The 22,142-nt window shown below is 38.6% G+C and overlaps 1 protein-coding gene across 6 annotated transcripts in view; it reads left to right on the top strand.

The window, feature by feature from the left end:
• Nucleotides 1-22,142, top strand: part of KIF16B (kinesin family member 16B) — a 288,909-nt gene that overhangs the window by 88,099 nt on the left and 178,668 nt on the right. For all 6 annotated transcript variants that reach the window (XM_048842634.2, XM_048842635.2, XM_075127230.1 and 3 more), the window contains exons 13-15: nucleotides 14,650-14,769; nucleotides 15,301-15,352; nucleotides 16,597-16,734. In XM_048842634.2, coding sequence (XP_048698591.2) covers nucleotides 14,650-14,769; nucleotides 15,301-15,352; nucleotides 16,597-16,734 — 310 coding nt within the window. The remainder of the gene's footprint in view (nucleotides 1-14,649; nucleotides 14,770-15,300; nucleotides 15,353-16,596; nucleotides 16,735-22,142) is intronic.

Genomic DNA, 22,142 nt, shown 5'->3' on the forward strand with positions numbered 1-22,142 from the left:
AGTGCGCTATTTCTGCCAGTCAGTCCATTAGTTTAAGTGGTAGAGGTCTGTGCTGCGGATCCAAAGATCCAGATGCTGGTGCTGATCCAAACTGGGGGTCAATATTATTACAGAAGAAGAATTTATTTTCAGTTTTGTTTAAATTAGGAAATTGCATTTTAAAAAAACTGTTAAAATAATGTTAAGGTTGCAAAGTCCATTTCTTAAGTTAGAAAAAGCCATAATTAAATTTCCCATGCAACCTTAAATTGTCCCCCTTCTCTCTGTGGTATAATCCAATCTTTAATGACATGATCACACACTATTTTTTCATCAGGACCTTTGCCTCATTCAGTGCACAGGCTGGACTGTGCTCTTGGAATGAATTGAAGTTGGGTAGTGAATGAGGCTCTTGTCTGCCTCATTAGTTGGAGAAATTGGAAAGTCTGCAGTGAATGAGGCTGGGAATTGCAGAAAGAGAAAGGATAGTCTTCAGGTTAAGGAAGCTGAATTGGATTCTGTCCCTGCTTCTGCCACAGATTTCCTAGGTGGTAAGGAAGGACTAAGTTTTCAGTTGGCCACTGTTTGTATGTTCTGCATTTTCCAAGTACCTTGAGTCATCTGGGGGCCAGGTTTGCAGAAGTGCTGAATGCTCATGACTGCAACTGAAGTCTGATGCTACTGTGGTTTGGATAAATAAAGTGCTGTACAACTAATAAGTATTCTGAAAAATCAGTCCCTAGGTTTCACAAGTTGGGCACCCAGAATTAGTGAATACTTTTGTTAGTTTTGCCCCTAACTGCTCTGTGCCTTCATTTCCCATCTGTGAAATGGGGATAGCAATAGACCCTTATCTTACAGGGATGTTGTAAAGATAAATTCATTGTTTGTTTCACTCTTGGAGATAATAAAGTGAAAATATCCATGAATAAATTATTAACTTAGTATTTAGTGCAAGGTTTGAAAGATGTGCAGTAAATAACACCTGGGGCCACACAATGAATGGCAATTAAAAAAAAAAAGAAATTGGAATGTACCCATTCACTCAGCACTGTCCATTCTGTACATTGAATGATGCAGGAGTCCTGTGGAAACATATGATTATCCAATTGAAGACTGTATCATAATGCATAGGCACAAGGGGGCAGACTTAAGGTTGCACAGGTATTTTTGAACCTTTCAGTGATTAACTTTGCAACTTTGGCATTCTATTGATGTTGGGGTTTTTGAATATAACTTATTTTTATTACAGCCAAAACTGCAGACCTTAGCTGAAGTCAGTCCTATTGCTCTAGGTGCTGTACATATGCTTAGCAGGAGACAATCCCTGCCCTGAAAAGCCTACAATCTAAATAGACCAGGAAAGCAAAAGGTTGGACAAAAGAAGCATCTTACAGGTTGAAAAGTGACTTCTTGCAGACTTAGGGCATTGTTTCAGCCATGCAGGAAGATAGACTAAGATGCAAGGGGCATGGTTTCATTAGGTCATAACTTTATTAACTTATCTGGGAAATACTTGGCAATAAATCGTACAGTGCAGGTCATTCTTTCCTGAATCATTTCCACCTATTTGAGAGTGCTGCCATTATTCCTGCCTCTCTGGTCCCAGCCTGGCTGGGACTCTGCCACCCTCTTTGTGTGTGTGTGGGTTAAGGGCCTTTCCCCAAATCCAGTTTATCAGAGCCCCTTACCCCTATTGAACAAGTAGCCATATTAAATATTTGCCTCAAAGAGGTTCCAGGTTGATCCTTGACTGGGTTTCCAGGTAATTAAATATTCCCTACTGAATATCTGCCAAAAATATATCTGCTCCCCATTCACAATTTGTACCCCCATCACCTGTAAAAATGTGGGTACCCCATATGATATTTTCTGATGGGTGATTATTCATTCTCCCTGTTCACTTACAAGTTTAGCCCCTTTTCGATTTACACACCTTCTGGCTTTGTAAACCTGTGGAGTCCTGGCAGCTCCCCACAGTGCTCTTTGCTGCAGTATTTCACAATAATTTATTAGTCCTGGATCTGCTCCAAATTTTTCTTTGCCCTGATTTTATTATAAAATTGCAAATCATTCCCATCCAGGTGAACAATAATCACATTGGGTGGCTATTCTCTGGCTGCCATAGAGTGTAAGGGGCATCAGCTAGTCCCAGAGCATGCTCCTCCTTTTATGCCAACTCAGGGTTGCCTCACCCCAAGGCCCAGGTGTGAACCTTCAGGTAAATAGGCCACCTGCCCATGGGCTCAGTGCACAATATTGTGTCCACAGATCCACATACAGCTTTCCTGACAGGTTTGCTTGCTCCTGAAATTGGATTGATAGTAAAACTAGGCATTCACGCCATTTGATTATGATTATCAGTTGTATGCATTTGAATGTCAACATCCAACCATGTGTAACCCTTCAGCCCCCACCTTGAGTTGGGGCATTGCTTTCACATCCCAAACCTGAGCGAGTGGGACCCAAATTCACGTGGGTCTTGTTAGCCTTGTTTGTGTGTGATATTTCTGACTGTGTGGAGATTCTTCCACTTCCTTTCTTGAGTTTTCATCAACTGTGTTGTAATTGTGCTTTCTTAAGTCATCTCTTTAGAGTCTTTGCTCTCTTTGTTATATTTTTGCTTTAGAAATTCTTAGGCAAAAGAGAAGAGCAGAAGACTCTTTATCCTGATACCCAAAAGGAAGGGAACTCATAATGTATCAGTAAAGCAGATGAAGATGCCTAATAGCAAGTATACATCCTAGCAAACAAAAAAGAGAAAAAAATGAAAATAAACTGAAGACAATAAATGGTTTAAATACTTGTTGTAAAGTTGTCAGTTTTTTAGCTGAAGTCCTCAGTTTATCAGCCAAATTATACTTTTTTTGCTGAGAACATAAAACAATTGTAAATGAACTTGACCAAATTATTCCTGGAAAGAAGGTTACATTTTTTTCTAGCTTTTAATCACTGTGGTTTTACGTAAATTCTAAAAGTGACTCTTCATTTTTTTAATATTTTTAAAATAAATTTGATTTTTTTTCACTGCAAGTGATTTAATGCTATTGATTGCCTCCTTGTAAAATAATGATAATTGAAATTTTGTTTACATTATTGATGCTACACTTTCAGAATAGTAGCTAGACAGCCTAATTGTATACTCAACTTTTTTTGTCTTGATGCTACCTCTCATCTATCTTTCATTAAAAGGGACATCATACATGTTAAAGTCAGATTTACTTCCATGTCACACAGCCCTGGTTGGTTTCTCATTTAAAAAAAAAAAGAGAGAGAGAGATATTGACTTCAAATGCTAATGACGTCACATATGCCAAGAGCTTAGGCCACTTGCCTAGTTTTAATTATTCCAATGTATGTTGGACAGTCTAATTATTTTCTATCAGAAAAATGTTAAGTTTGATGCATCCTGGGTGCCCTGGAAGGGTTGTAATTTAAGCAGCAGTATTAGGCTTCAAAATTTGTTGCTGTCAGTGGCTTTTACTTGGAAGTCATGAAAAATAGCTGAAAAAATTCCTTTCTGTCCTGTTAATTTTTATGCCATTTTCATTTATGTAGTGGATGTGTTTTACATTTACATGAGAGCTGTGATTTTTGGAGCATGGTACTATCCGTCAGACATCACTGTGATTTTGGTAAAGAGGCAGAAGTTTACCATGATGTATTTATGTATTCATTCACATACTAAAATCCTGAAACATCAAAAGTCATGGCTAATTTTTGGTAAACACAGGGGTGTGCATGGGAATTAAAATGTTACTGGTTTTGGAGCGGCATGTTAGAGCAGCGGCCGAAGGCTCGGTCAGCAAACGGTGGTCAGCAGCGGGAGCAACAACTGGGTCAGCGAACAGCGGTCAGCTGCCAGGGCTGGAGCAGTAGCTGGGTCTGGGTAATTAATGTCACATCCAGCTGGTGAACATGACCACTTATTGCATGTTACCCAGTTGAAGATGGTAGGCCCACTTGGATCCTACTGAGGATGTTTGATTGCTTACTGAATCCCATCTGAGACAAATGTTGTCTTTTTTTTAAAATGTGCAAGAAAAATTAATACTAATGATGGAAAAAGTAATTTATAATTTAACAGTCAGACACAAAGGTGTGTGGAGGGGAGACAACGACGGCGATCCTTGCAGGGGCTATAGCCACCCCAAAATTTGCCTCGTCACTACCCCTTCCAGCGCAAAGGTTAAATGTCACACAGATTTAAAAGTGGCATGGTATGGCATTGCCATCCTTACTTCTGCAGTTCTGTGCTGCTGCTGATGGCGGCGCTGCCTTCAGAGCTGGGTGCCCGGCCAGCAGCCGCCGCTCTGTTGCCTCTCAGCTCTGAAGGCAGCACCTGCATCCAGCAGCAGGGCAGAAGTAATGCTAGCAAGTCTGCTGTGAAAAGTGCTATTTGTATGTTTGTTAATACTGCTCTTCACAGTCACCCAGCTAGCTAGCAAGTCTGCTGTGAAAAGTGATGGTAACAAACATACAAATAGCACTTTTCACGGCAGACTTAGCACCCTGTTGCCACCCTTACTTCTGCCCTGCTGCAGCGGCTGCACACCTTTCAGAGGTGCCAGCTCTGAAGGCAGTGCTGGCATCCGCAGCAGGGCAGAAGTAAGGGTGGCAATGAGGTGCTAAGTCTGCTGTGAAAAGTGGTATTGACAGCTTCTTACCCCCTCCCCCCCCTAAAGTGTAGCTATTTAAAAAAACAAACAAAAAAATCTTTTATACTCATAACAATTATTAGATTAAAATGTTTTTCTCACCGCTTTTAAATTAAGACAAGGTAAACTCATTCAATAGGGTTATACATTTAACATTTAAAATAATGTTAAATATGAAAATGTGATCTTAACTTATAAGGGGGGTTGCATTTAGAGGCTTGCTTTCTGAAAGGGATTGTTAATAGTAAAAGTTTGAGAACCACTAAAGTAACACATTTCCCCAGGGAATATGTTTTTGGGAGGTGGTATTTGTGTTCCCATCTTTTGATCTTACTGTATATACCTTATCTCCTATTGCTCTTGTTTGCTCATTGTATTTTATGAATACCTTTATCTTTCTTGCCATGAATCTGTGCACTTCATTGTCTTCTATAACTGAAATGGAGGCCCTTCTATCATGGTTATAATTCAACATTTGGATTGAGGAGCTGTTAATTCTCACATGGTGCTTTTTGTAAACCTCCTAATGTTGTTCTTATCAGATAAATAGAATTACTTTTTGCTTCTCTGGTTTATAGACTTTTGTGTCTTTTCTCATGACTTTTACACTGTATCTAGTAAAAATTCTGAATTAGATAATGACTGAGTATACTGTTTAATTTATAATTGCATTAGCAATACAACTTAAGTGTGTGCCTACCTGCTGGCTTTTTTCAGTGAAATAAATAATTAAGGACAGATTCACATACCTGATAACAGGAGTTTACCCTTCTTGCCCTGAGTGAACCAGGATTACAAAAGGAAAGTATCAAAATCCATAGCCATGTTATGACACACAACCAATTACTAATGACATTTGTGCTAGAGCGCCAGTTTTTTTATGCTTTGAGTACACAAAATCAAATTGATAGTTTTAAAGGGCATCTTATTCTGTCCTTGTAACATCTTTGATCGTTTGACTTGAGATCAAAAGGAATATATTTTTTGCTATTTGTTGACCTTTTAATAGACTCTTAATTTGCTTTCCCATAAGTGAAGTGAGCTGTAGCTCACGAAAGCTTATGCTCAAATAAATTTGTTAGTCTTTGAGGTGCCACAAGTACTCCTTTTCTTTTTGCGAATACAGACTAACACGGCTGCTACTCTGAAAACCTGTATTAGATGTCAGTGACCTGGCAAAAATGAGCAAATTATTTCTGGGAAAAATGTAAGATGAGAGTGCTCTCATCAACTACCAGAAAAGCCATTATAAACTCTTTCCCACACAAAATTAATACAACAATCTGTTTAAAATTACCACTAAAATGTTGTCTTGTAGAACTAAACATTGAGCGCTACATAAAGATGTTAGATTCAGAGTTGCTATTGTGACCTTTTTCACATTATTATGCCTAGGTGAATTGTTGAGGGTCTCAGAACCATGCCTGATCTTAGTAAATGGGCTACAGTATACAGGAGCACTGAGGAGCTTTAAAGATTGAGGTCTTCTTATTTGTGAAGTTAGTCTTCAAAACATAAATCTGTATTAACACAAATAAGTTGCTAAGTTGGAAAGATACTCACTGACTTTAAAGGTCAGTTGTTTTCATAGTCCTCTTCCACTTAGTTAATATTTGTAAAGCTTTTGTTAGTGGTGGTTTCTAGAGTTCAATGCTTGTGGCTACAAAGGATGCACATAGGAATTTCCGTACTGGATTAGACCTGAGGTCCTTCTAGTCTAGTCTGCAACCTGACAGTGGCTAGTACCAGATGTTTCAGAGGAAGATGCAAGAAACATTCTCATTCCTAATAGTTGGTTTGGTTTAAGTCATGATAGGCTTTCAAAATTTGTTAGCATTAACTATAACTCTGCATGTTTGTTATCCATATAAACGCCCAGTCCCTTTTTGAATCATGCTAAGTTTTTGTCCTCAGAGACATCCTGTGGCAATGAATTCTGCAATATAATTGCTCATTGTATGAAAAATATTTCCTTTTTATTTGTTTTGAATTTGCCACCTTTTAGACTCTGATTGAATGTCCACTTGTTCTTATGAGTAAGGACCTGAGAAAATGGTGACACCATAGCATAAAACCAACTTCCATGTCCCCACCCATACTGGGGCTGTGACATGCTGCTGTCATATACTAAGAGCCACGTGCCCACTCCTGTGTCCCACCTCCCCCCAGGTGGAAAGATTGCAGTATTGGGCTAATTTAGCAATTTCTGTGCATTCTGTGAAATCATGGTTTTATAGGGCCCTGCTTATGAAACAGGAAATACCAATCCCTCTAGAATGGTTTTTAAAATAAAATACCAAAGCATAGTGCAATTATTTCTTATAAAAAGTATTGTTTTAAAGTTGTCACTACTTTAATTTACAACTGCTGGTGCCAAAACACATTAGAACCCAGTCTGCAGTATGTTCTGCCTTTGCAGAGTGGCCTCTGCTATGATCTCTGCTGCAGTGACAAATGTGAAAGAAGAACTTTCCAATGGAGAGAAACAGCTCCTCATACCACCCTGCTGAGCCGTACCCTGACGTACATGTTGTTATGGCCCATATAATCATCTGGTGTCTAGCATTTTTACAGAAAATAGGAGGAAAATCCTTTTGGGATTATTGTGCTGTTTCCTTTCTATTGTCTTTTTTTCTTTCTGGTGTCTTCAAAGGCAGCTCTTGAAATACTTTGTGCTTTAACCACATTGCTCCATTACACTTCTTTTAATAAAAATAAATGTTTAGCTGCCCAAATTTTTGAATAATTGTGTCACATATTCTATTTATAACCATATAGAAGTATGTTTCTTGGAATATATAATCACACATCCCAGTTCCATATCACTAGAAGTATATTGCTTGTTTGTTATGAGAAAAAACAAATTCACCATTACTTTGCGTTAGGTGTAAAATCCTGTGCAGACTGTAACTGTAATTCCTTTCTTATGTTAGCTTTTAAAATGCTCATTTTGTATAAGGTTAAATTCTAAATTCAGTGTTAATCATGTCCTTTCCTTCATCAAAATACCTCCACAGATACTCTGTCTTGGAGTTGCATCCCATTCTTCATGTACACCACAAGAGAGCGTTAGGATATGATCCAAAGCACACTGAAGTTGATGGAAAGTCTCCCATTGACTTCAACAGTCTTTGGATCAAAAGCCCAGCAAACATCCCAGCTCTTGCCAAGCCAAAGTCTATCAGAGAGACATGATGAGAACCAGTCGTACAAACTTGTACATGTGATGTGAAAATTACCTTGGGACAGATCTGTGTGTGTAATCCTTGGCCCCAGTTAACCAGTTCCATCTCCACACTACTTGCTCTCCCATTCATGCTCCATTTCTTGTTCCGATTCTCTCCTTCATATGCACACCCCTTGCTTTGACCCTTTCAAGTTGTGTGGGTGCACTTCTCTTTCTTGAGAGGTTTGATAATGCTCTTAAGTTGGTGGGAGTTGTGTACACCAGGAGTGCAGGATCAGGCCATGTATTTGTAATGAAGGAAGTTATCTGATTCTTCTGAAAGATAAGTGCTATATAAACAGAGGATTAACTTTTCTTACAGTATAGCAACATAAAGTTTAAGTGTAATGTGTAGCTTTTAATAGCATTTATTCATTTTCATTTGTGTTCATGGTATTTTTTAACTTTTTAAAGGCATAGTTATATGACAGACTTTTTAAAGATTTCACATAGAATATTAAAAGAAATGCAAATGTATTCAAAATTAAGATACACTAATGTCATGAAAGCCTTAAAAAAACAAGGAAAACTTTAGCTGACTCTATTCCTGTTCCTTTGTATTTAAAATTGTAGGGCTTTTAGTTCAGTTTGAAATTGCACAGGAACTCCACTTATCTATAAAGAAGAGGCCACTGTTTCACTGACTTTTTTTCTCTGAATGCATAGTCTATGTAATTCTTTCTCCTCTGTAACTTATTTATTTTGAAATTAAAGAAATAAACACTGTTTTAGCAGCCTGGCATTCATGAGCAATCCTACAATATGCAGAATGATGGAGACTTTTTTTTTTCTTTTCCAAGGAAACAGATTAGTTTCAAGTTTCCAAGTATTTAAAAGGAATCATGTAAAAACATAAATATATAGCTGGAGGAAAACCAGTTATGAATTAAGAACTTATTTTGTGTATTGAGAAAAGGAGTACTTGTGTACTTCCACACAGTGAAAAATACAGTGGGGAGATTTATATACACAGAGAAAATGAAACAATGGGTGTTACCATACACACTGTAACGAGAGTGATCAGGTAAGGTGACAGAGCCAGAAGAGTACCCAGAAGTTACCTACTCCAGGACAGGCCCAACAAAGAAAATAACAGAACGCCACTAGCCATCATCTTCAGCCCCCAACTAAAACCTCTCCAATGCATCATCAAGGATCTACAACCTATCCTGAAGGACGACCCATCACTCTCACAGATCTTGGGAGACAGGCCAGTCCTTGCTTACAGACAGCCTGCCACTAAATGCATCTGATGAAGTGAGCTGTAGCTCACGAAAGCTTATGCTCAAATAAATTTGTTAGTCTGTAAGGTGCCACAAGTACTCCTTTTCTTTTTGCGGATAAGGACTAATACGGCTGCTACTGTGAAACCTGCCTTTGTGTATAGTTGTCTGTGTTTTTTTTTTTTTTTATATGGCATTAAATGTTAGCGCCAGACCACAGAAAACCTTCTATCATTGTGAACCCAGGATATTATAACATATTTTTGTTCAGGTACACCCAAAGTTCCTGTTACCACAAGAATCTTCTCTGGTTATGGAGTCTCGTTGACTACTAATGCAGGGACTTTTGCCATTGTATATTTTTACGCATAATTTCTTTAATTTGGAATGACGTATTTTTGCATAATTTAGATATAGACATCTGGACAATTTACTCAGCCAATGTAATGTTCTGTTTTATCAGAAATGTCTGCGCAATGTGTTCTCTGAACTGTGTGTCAACAGTTAACTGTTTAATATTTAAATAAAGAATTAAGCTTTTGCAGTGGAAAGTGTAATGGAAATTAAGCTGAACCTCTTGGAGCAGATTATTAAAAGGGCAGTGTCATAATTATTTACCATTTTAATATGTGCAATGTCAATAGCATTAGAAAGTGTGACTAATCGGATGATTACAATATTATATTGCTTCTTATACTGATAAGGGAATATTTGAAGTGTACTTTGGACCGTCTATATTTGGCCATTTACTTGTCAACTGAGCACATTTGATCTGGAAGTTAGTGAGATTCCAAAAAATAATAATTTTTACGAAGTCACTTTTCAGTGTAAAACTACAGCTTATTATACTATTGTTTGATACTTTGTGTTCTGCTCTTTGGCCTTACTGTATTATTTTCAACAGCCTATGAATACAATGATATTTTTTTTTGTTCGGTGATAAGTGTAGAGAAGATGAATTCAGTATCTTCAGGTTTTAAAAATAGAAACCTGAGTTTTTATTCATTTTCAAAATGATAATTTTTGAGCTTTTTCACTCTGTAATTTGAATAATTGGTTCACAGCTTTTGAAAAATTGCTGTACAAATCCAGGTGAATCAAGCCATGAAATAAGCCTAAGCAGTTATTTGCCTCATAAATATGGCATGCTTATAGACCTTTGACTTATTTAAAATGAGGATCCTGCCTCCATGGGAACTGACCTTATTGTGACCTGTGGGATGATGCAAGGGTTATTTCTGTTTGCCTGGCCTTCCTTCTTCTGGTGCCTTCCCTTTACTTGTTGGTTTTCCACAAAGGACAGGTTGACCTTTGGGTGACAGCATTCCAGTGACCTTGTGGCGGGGGGGGAGGGGGAGGGGGAGGGGGGAGGAGAGAGAAAGACAGCACTGAGGGAGCAATAGCAGGTCTTGGTACGAAAACTCACCTGATCATTCCTTAATGAGAGTTAAAAGAAGCTGCCAGTAGGAGTAGGATTTATTCTTGCTCTCTTGCTGACCCTATCTCCCCTACTCTGGCAGGGGTTGCAGTAGGGAAAGACAATTTTTCTTGTACTGACGTTAGCAAAGTGTGTGTGTGTGAGAGAGAGAGAGAGACTATTGCTTTCATAACTTCGAGGTAGTAATTGATAACGATCCTTATTTACAACATGCTCGGCATGAAAATGATCACTATATTTGGGGTTAGAAAATTTCTCCCTCTTCAACTTCCATCCCCACACCCACTCACAGCACACTGATTAAGCTAGATGTGAATTTTCACTTTTCTCTATAGTATTCTGTAGAGCTTACCTGGCTGAAACCGAGGTTGGAAGAACCCAAGAAAGTGCCCCCATAATGGCTATGGGTGGACTGATGCAATCCTAATGAAAAAACTGTGTGCAATTGTATTTCTGATTTCTACAGTTCAGAGGAAGTTTCTTTTCATGGTGTACGTTTTTCTTAAAACGTGTCCCAACTTCATGTGGAGGGTATCCTTGAAGTTGGTTGTTGTGCCTTCCTTTCTCAGAACTTTTGTTCATGTTTGGGAGTCCATGCACTAGGGACAGTGTGGGGATGAAATAGGACACTGTGGTGATCCTTGTACTAACCTAAGATTTTAAAAAAGAAATCTGACAAACACATTGTATCATATGTAACCATACTGACCCCCAAATAGGTCATTGGCAGGAGTGGATCTTTTAGATCTACAAGACAGACCTCTACAGCTTGCGCTAATGGAGTAACTGCAGAAGTAGGCTGTTGTGCTCTATGTGAACCATCCCCTAAAGGGGAATGTGATTCCTGGTGGTTTCACAGGTCAGGCAGCTTCTTTCTTCTCCACACTGCCTGGGTGGTATCAGCGGGCTCTTGAGAGCAGAAGAGAAACAGAACCCTCATCTTGGTTCTGGTGCCCAAGGAGTCTCTGGTTGCCAAAAGGAGCAATTGCAAGGAAAGCCCTGCTTAGTCCTGAAACCCCAGTATGGAGCAAGCTCAGTTGCCTTTTGCAGGGATAGTGCATGTATAACCCACACACCACCTAGGTGTGGTGCTCTGTCCCATCTAGTGACACCGAGACCACTTTACAGCCTTAGCTAAGGGGTACTAGACTCTCTCAATTAACTATTTATTTTTTAACTTTGGTAAAAGTGTATTTTCCCCTAATGTTGTTCTCAGAAATGGATAAACATTCTAGCTGAAAGTTTCAAAACCGCACGTCCCTCAGTGTGAGGCAGACACCTGGCATGGAAGATTTTCAGCCCAAATCAGGCTCGCTGATGGGGAAGGGGGAAATTGCCCAGGGGCCGCCACTGCTGTGATAACCCTTTGAAATCACCCAGGCAGGCTGCAGGTCTCCTAGGCGCACGCGAGATGACGACCGCTCCAGGTCCCATGCTTTGGGGGGGCCCGTGGGCCAGCATGATTGGCCAGCCCAGCACGGTCGGACGTGGAAGTGATGGGGTTGGTTCCAGAAGTGACAGATTTGTCACTTCTGCCCTGGGCCCCACACCTGCCTAGGGACAGCACTGAGGCCTGGAATTGCTGTCGGCTGGCCTGGCCCAAATGGCTTAAGTTCAGCAAAATTGTAAAGTGTTGGGTAACATTAACTGTGCTGGTGCTACAAGCTCTGTCTGTAATACATACACTAATAGGATGCATGTGTATGTAATTTTCAGGAATATGGCCAAAATAAGAGATTGATAGTGGAATTCAGTTGATTTTTCTGGTTGTAGATCTGAATAAATGAACAACACATCACTTTTAAATCATAATTAACCATTTTATTTTTAATGGTTGTCAGTAAATTTAAACTTTGTTTACCAGCCGAAAGGAGAAGCATTTTTCATTGCTCTTAATTATTCATAATTGATTTTTCTCCCTCAATTATGATTTCTGGACAACCTAGCAAGCCTATTTTTGCCTGAGCAAGGGATGTTAGCAAGTGATTTGTTCTGCTGAAAAAATATGTTTAACTTTAAATATTTCATGTGTTGCGCTGGGCCAAAACTGCCAGCAATTTGCAGACGGCCATCAACCTGTAGTGTTTTGAAGTATTCAGTCTTGTCATATAGAAGCGTTATAAAGTACGTATATGAGTAGCTCTTAATAAATATTTAATATGTGATAGATGTTTTTGTCTGAAATTACTTTTTCACTCGAACAATGATTTAAGCTCTACATTTTAGTTTTATAAGGTGACATTTCTACAATATCAAGGAATTGCCGAACGCAGTTTGAATGTCCGAGAGCTGCAGGGCAGCGTTAATCACGAAATCATTTGTTTTCTGAACGCTTGAAAACTTTAATTCATATTTTACCATTGTGGGGTTTTTTGGTTTTTGTTTGGGGGTATTTGTCTTGTCATTGTAACATTTTGGCTTGACAGAGGCAGTGTTGGAAAATATTGTTCAGATTTATGTCAGGCTTCTGTATTTAAGGGACCTTGCATAGCAAGTCAGCCCACATGTGCAAACATTGTAAGGTCTTGCAAGACCGATAGGGGTCATATCAATGAAATGAATAGGCAACAGTCATTCCACTGTCACTAGACATATATCTTGTGTGTTTAGAAGTGCCACTAGAAAAGTGTATGCTTTGTGATACACAGCTGTGAGATTTGTTAATTTCTTTTTTTTTTTTACAATGTCAATTTCACTTGTATAAAAAAATAAATCCTGGAGTTTTGCTGTGTGGTTTATATTTAAAACCGAAACAAAACCAAAACCAGACTTCAATAATAAAGGTACCTTTATATCTAAACCTTGTTTTTTAATTTTATGTAAATATTATACTAAACCTTATTTCAAAACAAGCTATTGTTTCTAATCTTGTTATATACATCAATATGTTATTCTTTAAAGATGTTACCAGAAATCATTTAGCACTTAAAGGTTGCACTTTTACTCATGCTGAATGGTACTTTTCTCTATGAGTAGTCCCAATGGAATCCAGCACTTGAGGAATTGTGTACAATTGAAATTATGGCTGCAACTGTTATTTATTTATTGCTGTCAATATTCTATGCTTCTGTTACATTATAGGTTATACTGATTACTCAAGCTTGTTGGTTTTTCAGTCTTCCAGGCTCATTATTGAGGAAGATTGTTTATTTAAAGTGTGACCAAATAGAACTCTCTGTTTTCCATCCCTTATGCTTACAAATCCCATATGAAAATCCAAACTCTTCATACAACACCAAAAGTAGCACATAACTTCCATTCAGCCAGCATTACTAGAGGGTTCTTTTGAGTAATCCTCCTAATCTGCTTTACTGACTAGTCCTAAATAACCCATTTAGAGAATTTCTGAATAGCAAGCTTGGAATTCCCATTTGAAAATTGAAATCTAATTTTTCAGTCTTGTTTATTTCCTTGTGACCTTTTGTACAGTGTCCAACTTGAGGTACGTCTGTGCTGCACATTCATTTTGATGGAGTGTAGAATACATATGCTACATGCCCCCTGAACATGGATAAATAATAGTGTAGACAGTGAGGCACTGCTTAGGTGAGTAGAACATAGACTTGGTTGAACTCTGGGTCTGTACCATACTGGGCTCTCTACTCGCCCAAACAGTGCTTACCCCTTCTAAAAACAGCAGTGGAGTGTCCTGGAGCTGCCTCCCTACTGCTGGAGCCTTTCCCCACCGCAGGGAGCTGTTAGAGCCTTTCCCCACTGCAAGGAAAGACTCCTGCGGTGGAGAACGGCTCCAGCAGCTCACTGTGGCGGGGAAAGTCTCCAGCACTGGGAAGCTGCGGAGACTTTCCGCACTGCAGTGAAAGTCTCTGGCAACAGGCTCTGGCAGCTGCCCACTGCCCAAGATTTTGCTCTAGAGGGAAGAGCTCTGACAGGGAGGCAGTGGAGAAGGGCATGGGCAGAGAGAAGCTGCCAGAGGCTTTCCCCTCTGCCTCCTCTGTGGTCACAGCTTGCTTTTCTCCTCTCTGTGTAGCTACACATACCTTACACGCAGGTGATGTGCAGTGTAGACGTTGCCTTACTGATTCATTAAAAAGTGTTAAATAAATAGAGAATTAACAGTAATACCCTTTTTCTGCTTTGAGAATAAAGTAAATTTTGTCATTGCAGGAACAAACCTTAGCCCTTAGGAAAGAAGGAATTGGTGTCGTTTTAGATTCGGAACTGCCTCACCTCATTGGCATTGATGATGATCTTCTCAGTACTGGGATCATCTTGTATCACTTGAAGGTAAACACACTTCTGTGCTTCCGCAGTCTTTGTCTGCCTCGTGCTTTTTAAATGGACAATTTTAATTATAGTACTAATTTATAATCTATAGTAAGTGATCATTACATTTCTCCAGCACTGTGACATCATCTGTAAAAGGCTATAACTTGTTCAAATTAAAATATGAATCAATTAGAGCCTAGGTCTATCCTGAGGGTCAACTCTTTAACTTACGATAGACATATGACATTCTTGTGAGCTCTAGTGGTTTTTCATTCGTCTTGTTATAAAGCTTGAATTGAAATCCAAATATAGATTAATTGCCTAAGAACCATCAAGGTGGTTTTGCTCAGTCCAAGTAAAATTTGAACTAACAATGTTTTATAATAAAGATTGTCTGATAAAGCAATTTTAAATTGTTACTAGATAATCAAAATACTATGTGTAAACAGTACTTTGATCCGAAGTTCTGTGTTCGTGGGGATGAGTAATAGGATACGTTTTTAATCTTATTTTGAAGAGTTAAAAAAATAGCTTTTTTTCCATGTCTAGGAGGGCCAAACGTATGTCGGCAGAGAAGATGCTGCCACAGAACAGAATATTGGTAAGAAAGTTGAGGCATTTTTCACATCCATCCATCCTTGTAATGTCCATTTCTCTTCCAACATCCAAACATATAACATGTTTAAAATTTCCCCTCCTCTTTAGTTACTGATATTCATATATTTTGCTGATTATGAATGTACATTAATACTCTTTTAAAAAACAAAATACACAAGAGAACTGCATTTCAATACAGTGATTTTCATTATCATAATTCAGTGGGACTTGGCTCAAAGAGTGTCTAATAGTATAATTTTTAAAATAGTTCGTGGGTTTTGGCAGACCTTCAGATCCATGCACCATGAGATGCATTATTAACCTGGTCATTGTAAAACTGAAACAGTGCCCTATGATGATGATGTCCTTTTCTGTGTAGTAAACTGCTGTAGTCAAGACCACGATCATTTGCTTAACCTCTTGGCATGCTGACGGTATTTTTGTATGGTCGTATTGGAAGCTCCCCAGGCTGATAGAGACAAGGCCTACGTACACTGACCTGCATATTCTCTTCATGTTGGAATGAGAGCTAATTCTGGAGTACTGCATGGCACATGTTATGTCTAGTGACATTGATAGTAGTTTCTGCTGATAAATCATATCCTTTGGGTATAATTTGAGAAATTAGAATTGGGCAAATATTTATAATGAGTTTCTTTGGTCAAAATATGCCTGGCTTTGCGTTTGTAAACATTAAATTAGAGTGAGTCCCGGACTCTGAAATGTTTGACAAAATTGGGTATGATTATCTGATTGTGGTGAAAGACAGAAGCTATTTTTCCATAAAAATTCATGTGGGAAGTGAGAGGGAGAAGGAAAAAAGCTACGTGGTCTAGAGGATTAAGCACGGGGATGGGAAACCTGAGGTTCTGTTCTATCTTGAGCTATCCTTTAATAACTGTGATTGCAGACAAGTATTAAGTAGTCTACATTATAAACATCCTGTATTTTCAGATTAAATTTAACTGTTCCGAAGTTACTCATGCAGATAAAAATAATTGCTCCCCCAACTTACGATTTGTCTGGAAGGCATTATTGTCCAGTGGAATTAGAAGAAAAGTTGTCCCTACCAAAAAAGAGGCAAATCAAATGTCCGCATGGGTTGATGGAGAAGACACAGAATATTGTCCAGAGTAAAGTGACTAATACATACTCAAATGCCTGGTGATGTGCACCCAAAATCAATGAAAAAAAAATCCTATTAAATGCTAGGAAAATAACTCTTTTCTTTGCTCTGGGGTGTTTTAGTTCTTCATGGCGTTGATTTGGAAAGTGAGCACTGCGTGTTTGAAAATCTCAGCGGTACAGTGAATTTAATACCACTGAATGGAGCACAGTGTTCTGTGAATGGAATTCAGATTACAGAGGCCACCCAACTAAACCAAGGTATTTGCTCAGAAAAACATATTTTCTCTCATGGTGTTTTGTTTCTCCCTGGTGATAACTGTGAAAAGCCTTTGCATCATAAGGATACAGTTGTTAAATTCAGCTTTAATTTTACTGTTCCATTCCTCCTCCCTCACTACCCAAAATAATCAGTAGAGCCTTTATTTTAGGTTTCTGTGGTTGAACTAGAGAAATATTATAATGGAAAGAGAATGTTTAATAAGTTTAAACCATTGTTATGAATTCACGCTCATGGTTATTAAATATTTGAATTTACGGATTTTATAGAAGAAGAGAAAGCTATGAAAGGTTAAAAGTCAGATTGTTTGTATATCTATAATAGTGAAAAGGAATGCTAGTCCATGTTTGCTACTCCCTCTCTTCCCCCCCCCCCCCCCCTTGCCTCCCAAGTCCCTAAAGGCCAACAGAGCAGGACTATTTTGGACAGAGGGAGTTTGTTCCAGACCTGCAGGCCCTTCATGGAGAACATACACTCCTGCCAATCCCTTTTAAATAGATGGCGATCCAGCTCAAGCACCTCTGCTGACTGCAGCTGCAGGAGAATGGTATGAGGAGAGGGGTGACGTCCCAAACAGGAAAATCCCAAGCTGTTTAAGGCATTTGTAGATTTAAAAACAAAACCTTAAATTTAATCGAGAAACCAAGAGGCAGCCAGTGTAGATCATGGAGCACGGGTGCATTGTGCTGCCATTGGGAGGCACCAATGGATACATTTTGCACCAGCTCAAGTTTTTAGACTGACCTCAAACAGAAGTTCTCAACCTTTCCTGTTCCAGGACTACCCCAGAACCCCCCATTCATATAGCAATGCATGAAGCGTTGGGTGATTGTGACACCTCTGTGGGTCGCAGCCCCCAAGTGGAGAACCCATGGTGGGCTTCCCTTTAATAAAGTTCATAACTTTTATAGTCTCATCAAGTAGCTCTTTTAGTTCCACTGGTATTGTCTTTGCCACCAGAGCTTGGTGGTGAATTGAAAATTTTCAAATAGCTTGGGATGAAATAGATGCGAGTCTAGTCACAAGGTCACTGTGTTTTCCTGTCCTAGCTTGGGCACCATCAGTGCAAATAGCAGCACAATCATGCCAATCCAACCCAGTGTCAAGAATTGACTGTTGGAAAGCTTCAGAGACCTTTCCTCCAGTAGCATGTCCTGCGTCAGTGGACAACAAAACAAGAAGTCTTAATGTATGGATCATACTGAACACTCATACTGAACAAATGTTAATTTGGGCAGAAAGCACATCAGTATTTTCATATAGAAGTACTTTCTCTCCTGAACTCCTGTAAATAACTGTTCTTCAACATTGGCAGCCACGTCATAAATTTGTCAACTTATTGCAACATAAGAGGGGAATTGCTTTTACTTGACTGGCAGTAGCCTGTCCCAGCATGCTGCTGATGACATCTGAAGCACAGAGTACAACGCTTCCCAAATTGTATGAGGCTCGGTAATTTTTCATTATTTTTAGTGTCACCCAAATATGAATGAGGACTTTCATATTTACAGTATTGCCATTTCATTCACCTCTGGTGATTTTTGTGAACTCAGAACATTTAACTTGAAGAAATCATTGGGTTTCTTCTGTAAAGTTAGTTGCTTGTTTCAAAATATCTCCATGCTCCCTCCTTTTAATGGCCATACACACACTCCAGCTATGGCAGTAAATCCTAGGAGTGTTCCAGAATCTGGTAAGCATTCTGATACACATTTTGGTGTGAGTCCATTGAAGTGTAAGTGAGGGTTATTCATAGAAGAGGGAAGAAAAGGTAAGAAGGTGGGTGGGGAGCACTTGTTGCAACCACTCTACTGTTTGGATCCATGCAACAATGCAGGGAATATGTTCATAGAACTACGGTAAATTGTAGCCTGCCTTTATCACTGGCAAGAACAAGAAGCACTCTGCCTCTTTCTGTTCACCTTCATTAATATTTTTAAGGTTATTTGCACTTTTATTTTTCAATTTATTTTAAGCACCTAAAAATGTAATCCTAACTTTGAATAATGCTAAAAGTATTGACATTAAAGGGCAAACTGCACTTTAACAACTGAGGTGTGAAGGAGTTCAGTTTCAGTGTAATGCCTGTCTCACCTTAAATAGGGCAAAGTTCAGCTGGGCCCTAGAAGGAGCTAAAATTTTGAACTCCATTCCCCTCTCTCGAGCCTGTGTAGTGATTGTTCCTCTCATGAGGATTAGGGAAAGAGACAAGAGATCTAGCTGGCTTGATTAGGGATTGTCAAGCCTGCTCATTGATTCAGTTGGGTCACCATTCCAAAGGGCTAGAAGCAGATTTCTCCATCCCAGCAACAAAAGCATCCCCCTTCCCATCTTCCTAGACTCCCCCAAAATTGCTGTTGTAGGAGGATAATTGTGTGAATGGGGTTAGGTATAGGCAATTCAGTTAGATTTGGTGGCACAGTTTTTGCCATGGAAAGATGGCATCCTATAGGGTTTAGGTGATTAAATTCATTTGGGGATGAGAAGGAATTTTTCTTATGGTGCAGACTGCAAGTGCAGTTAAGTTTTCTTGACCCCTTTACTTTCTCTGGAATATTTGGTGTAGGGGCTGCATGGGTTTGCATTGGATAAGTTATAGAGGTTGTTAGTTTGAACCAGGTTTTTGGCAAGCAGCTGTCTTTTCTCCCTAATAAAATGTCTAAACATTTTATTGCAGCTTTGTATTGGCCGTGGTCTGTTGTAGTCTTTGTGAAATTTTAGTGCCAGAGCATATCCCAAACCGAAGCACAACTGGGGTGAGTGTGGCCATTGCATACAAAGAGTTAGGATTTGTGGAGGAGCCCTTTAGTATACTGTGCAGGGTGAGGCTCTCCTCAGTTGTGCTGAGTCCACATGAGAAGGGGCAGATTGGAATTGCTGTCAGAAGTATTTGAATTAAATCATGTGACTGTATCAGATAAGGTTTTGCTGCCCAGTATAGGAATTTTTCCTTTGTTAAAATTATTTCATCAGGATTTTCTGCTGTTTGCTTAAGCCAGTGATTCTCAAACTGTGGTTCATTGAATGCTTGCTGATGGCGTGGTGCAGTGTAGCTACTTCTGTATCCATCTAGGCATATAACTGCAAAGGAGCTGAAATAAGAAGGAGCCAGCCTAGTTGCCTTTACTAGGTGGGTGTGTATTTACTCCAGGGGTGTGGAAGAGGTGTTCCTGGGGTAGAAGGGAGTTTCCCTGCTATATTCCTGCGCATGCCTTTTCTTGGACAGAGATGCCTGCAGAGCAGACTCCATCTTGGCCACAAGGGTGCTAAAGTTATTAACACACACACACACACACACACCCCACCCCCCCACAGAACTCATTAGCTAGCTACTTGTCATGCTGTTCTGTAATACACGTATCTTACCACTGATTATTAATGTTTACTTTCTCAACCTGGAATCTCAGCACCTTTAAATATCTGCTCTCGGTATTTGTAATTTACTGCTGAGACATTTAAATGTGTCCTTTCATTAGTAAATTACCATTTATTTAGAAATGTGTTAGTGTTTAGATTTCCCTCGGAATAAATGAACATAATTATCACTTCCTTCTCCAAATTACTTCAAACATTTGTAAATTCTAGTTAATGTGCTTTTTGTCTAAATACAACTGTAATATTTGTAATACTGTAATTACTGTAATATTTTCACCTAATAAAAACATTTTACAAGATTTTCAGCAGCATTAAATACATATTTAAATGTTTGACTGTTTTCCATTTGGAATAAATCCCAGCCTAAATCCAGTTTGGATCCAGATTTAGGCCAAAATACCATCACATTTTTACTTTAAAAAATTCCCCCCCTTTTTTTTTTAGAATTCAACTAAAAATAACTTTTGCCTTACAACCAGGGAGATTCTCACTATGCATCTGTTAGCTTTAATGGTGGCAACAATTTTTTTCAATATGGTGGGGATATGTGTGGTGATATAATGTGCAGAACGTGCACGTTTTATTTTCATCCAAATGTTTTTTTTTTCTGTTGAAACTGGATACGAGTGGGGAGAAATCAATTCCATTACCAGATAAGAATTCCGCGAGTAGTAGGGAACATGCCTATTGATGCTGTCTGATAAACCCTTTCCTTTGCCACTTACTCACACTCTTCCTGAATGTAGATACTTAAATTAAAAAAAATTAATAAATCATGCAGCCCATAGCAGATCCAGTTGTTCCCATGACAACGTTAACTGTACACTTTGCTCACATTCTGATGGGGAATTGCATTGCTCAATATTACATGATTATACAATGTGACCTCTTATTTAGCAAATATTGTGCAAACTTTGGTTAGACTTAAATATGTTTTTTGTTCTGTTTTAATGTTGATACTAACCTAAATAAGTGCTCTCAAGTTGGAATAAAAATTGTATAATCACGCTTAAGTAATAGAAAGCATAATACTAAAATGTTAGTTTGTAAAATGTAAATCCCCATCTGTAAAATGGAAATAATAACATTCCCTCTACTTTACAAGGGTTTTGTGGGGATACATACATTAAAGATTGTGAGGCATTCAGATATTATAATGATGGGAGCCATGTAAGTACCTTAGATACATAACAATCTAAATGTGCAGCTAACAATGAAGTGTCCTCCTTTGTATGCGTAATCACTTAGTTTAAAACATTCCTACTTATTTTTAAAACCATTTTGTCAGATTTGCAGAAACAATAATGCTTATCTACATACTGATTCTGAAATTTCAGTTGACTTGTTTGTTGTTTTCATTTGGTGGTTAAAGTTTTTACAATGAATGATTTTTACACTCAATCTGAAATAGATTAAGGAGTTTCACTGAAATCAGTCCCCCTCCACCCTCTAAAACTAATCAAAATAACCTTCCAGCAGAGACCAAGAATGAAAAGGAATATATTTGGGGAAATTATAATCATATGAAATAGTGGTAGAATGGAAATAGTTTTACAACTTAAGCTGTAGTGGTTATGACCAGCAGGAATCTGTTTAATGTGCGTTCATAAAAAAGTATACTCAATGCATTTCATGACAGAAAGGCCAACTGCATCACGTAAATTACAGAGATGGTATCGAGATGACTTTGCAACACAAACCTTCATGAACAGTAAATCTTTTTAAGATTAGACTGGGATGAAATGCAATAGCACTGTTACTATAATCCAGAATTGAAAGCAAAGGATGTTTGATTTCACCTTTTTGTGTGATAATGCCAACATTCGGTGCCGTCTGCAAAGGATGTTTATATTTTGCAAGCTTTTTCTATATTGATTTCCATAATGAATTGAGAGCACACTACATGCCCCAGGTATTTAAATTTATCCCTCATCAACCATTTCAAGAAGAGAGTTGTCTGACAAATATTTTAAGAAGACTGCTGTGCCAAAATTAAACTGTGTTCTTGCCGTTT

The sequence above is a fragment of the Caretta caretta genome, chromosome 3, assembly GCF_965140235.1.
Source record: "Caretta caretta isolate rCarCar2 chromosome 3, rCarCar1.hap1, whole genome shotgun sequence".
NCBI lineage: Eukaryota > Metazoa > Chordata > Testudines > Cheloniidae > Caretta > Caretta caretta.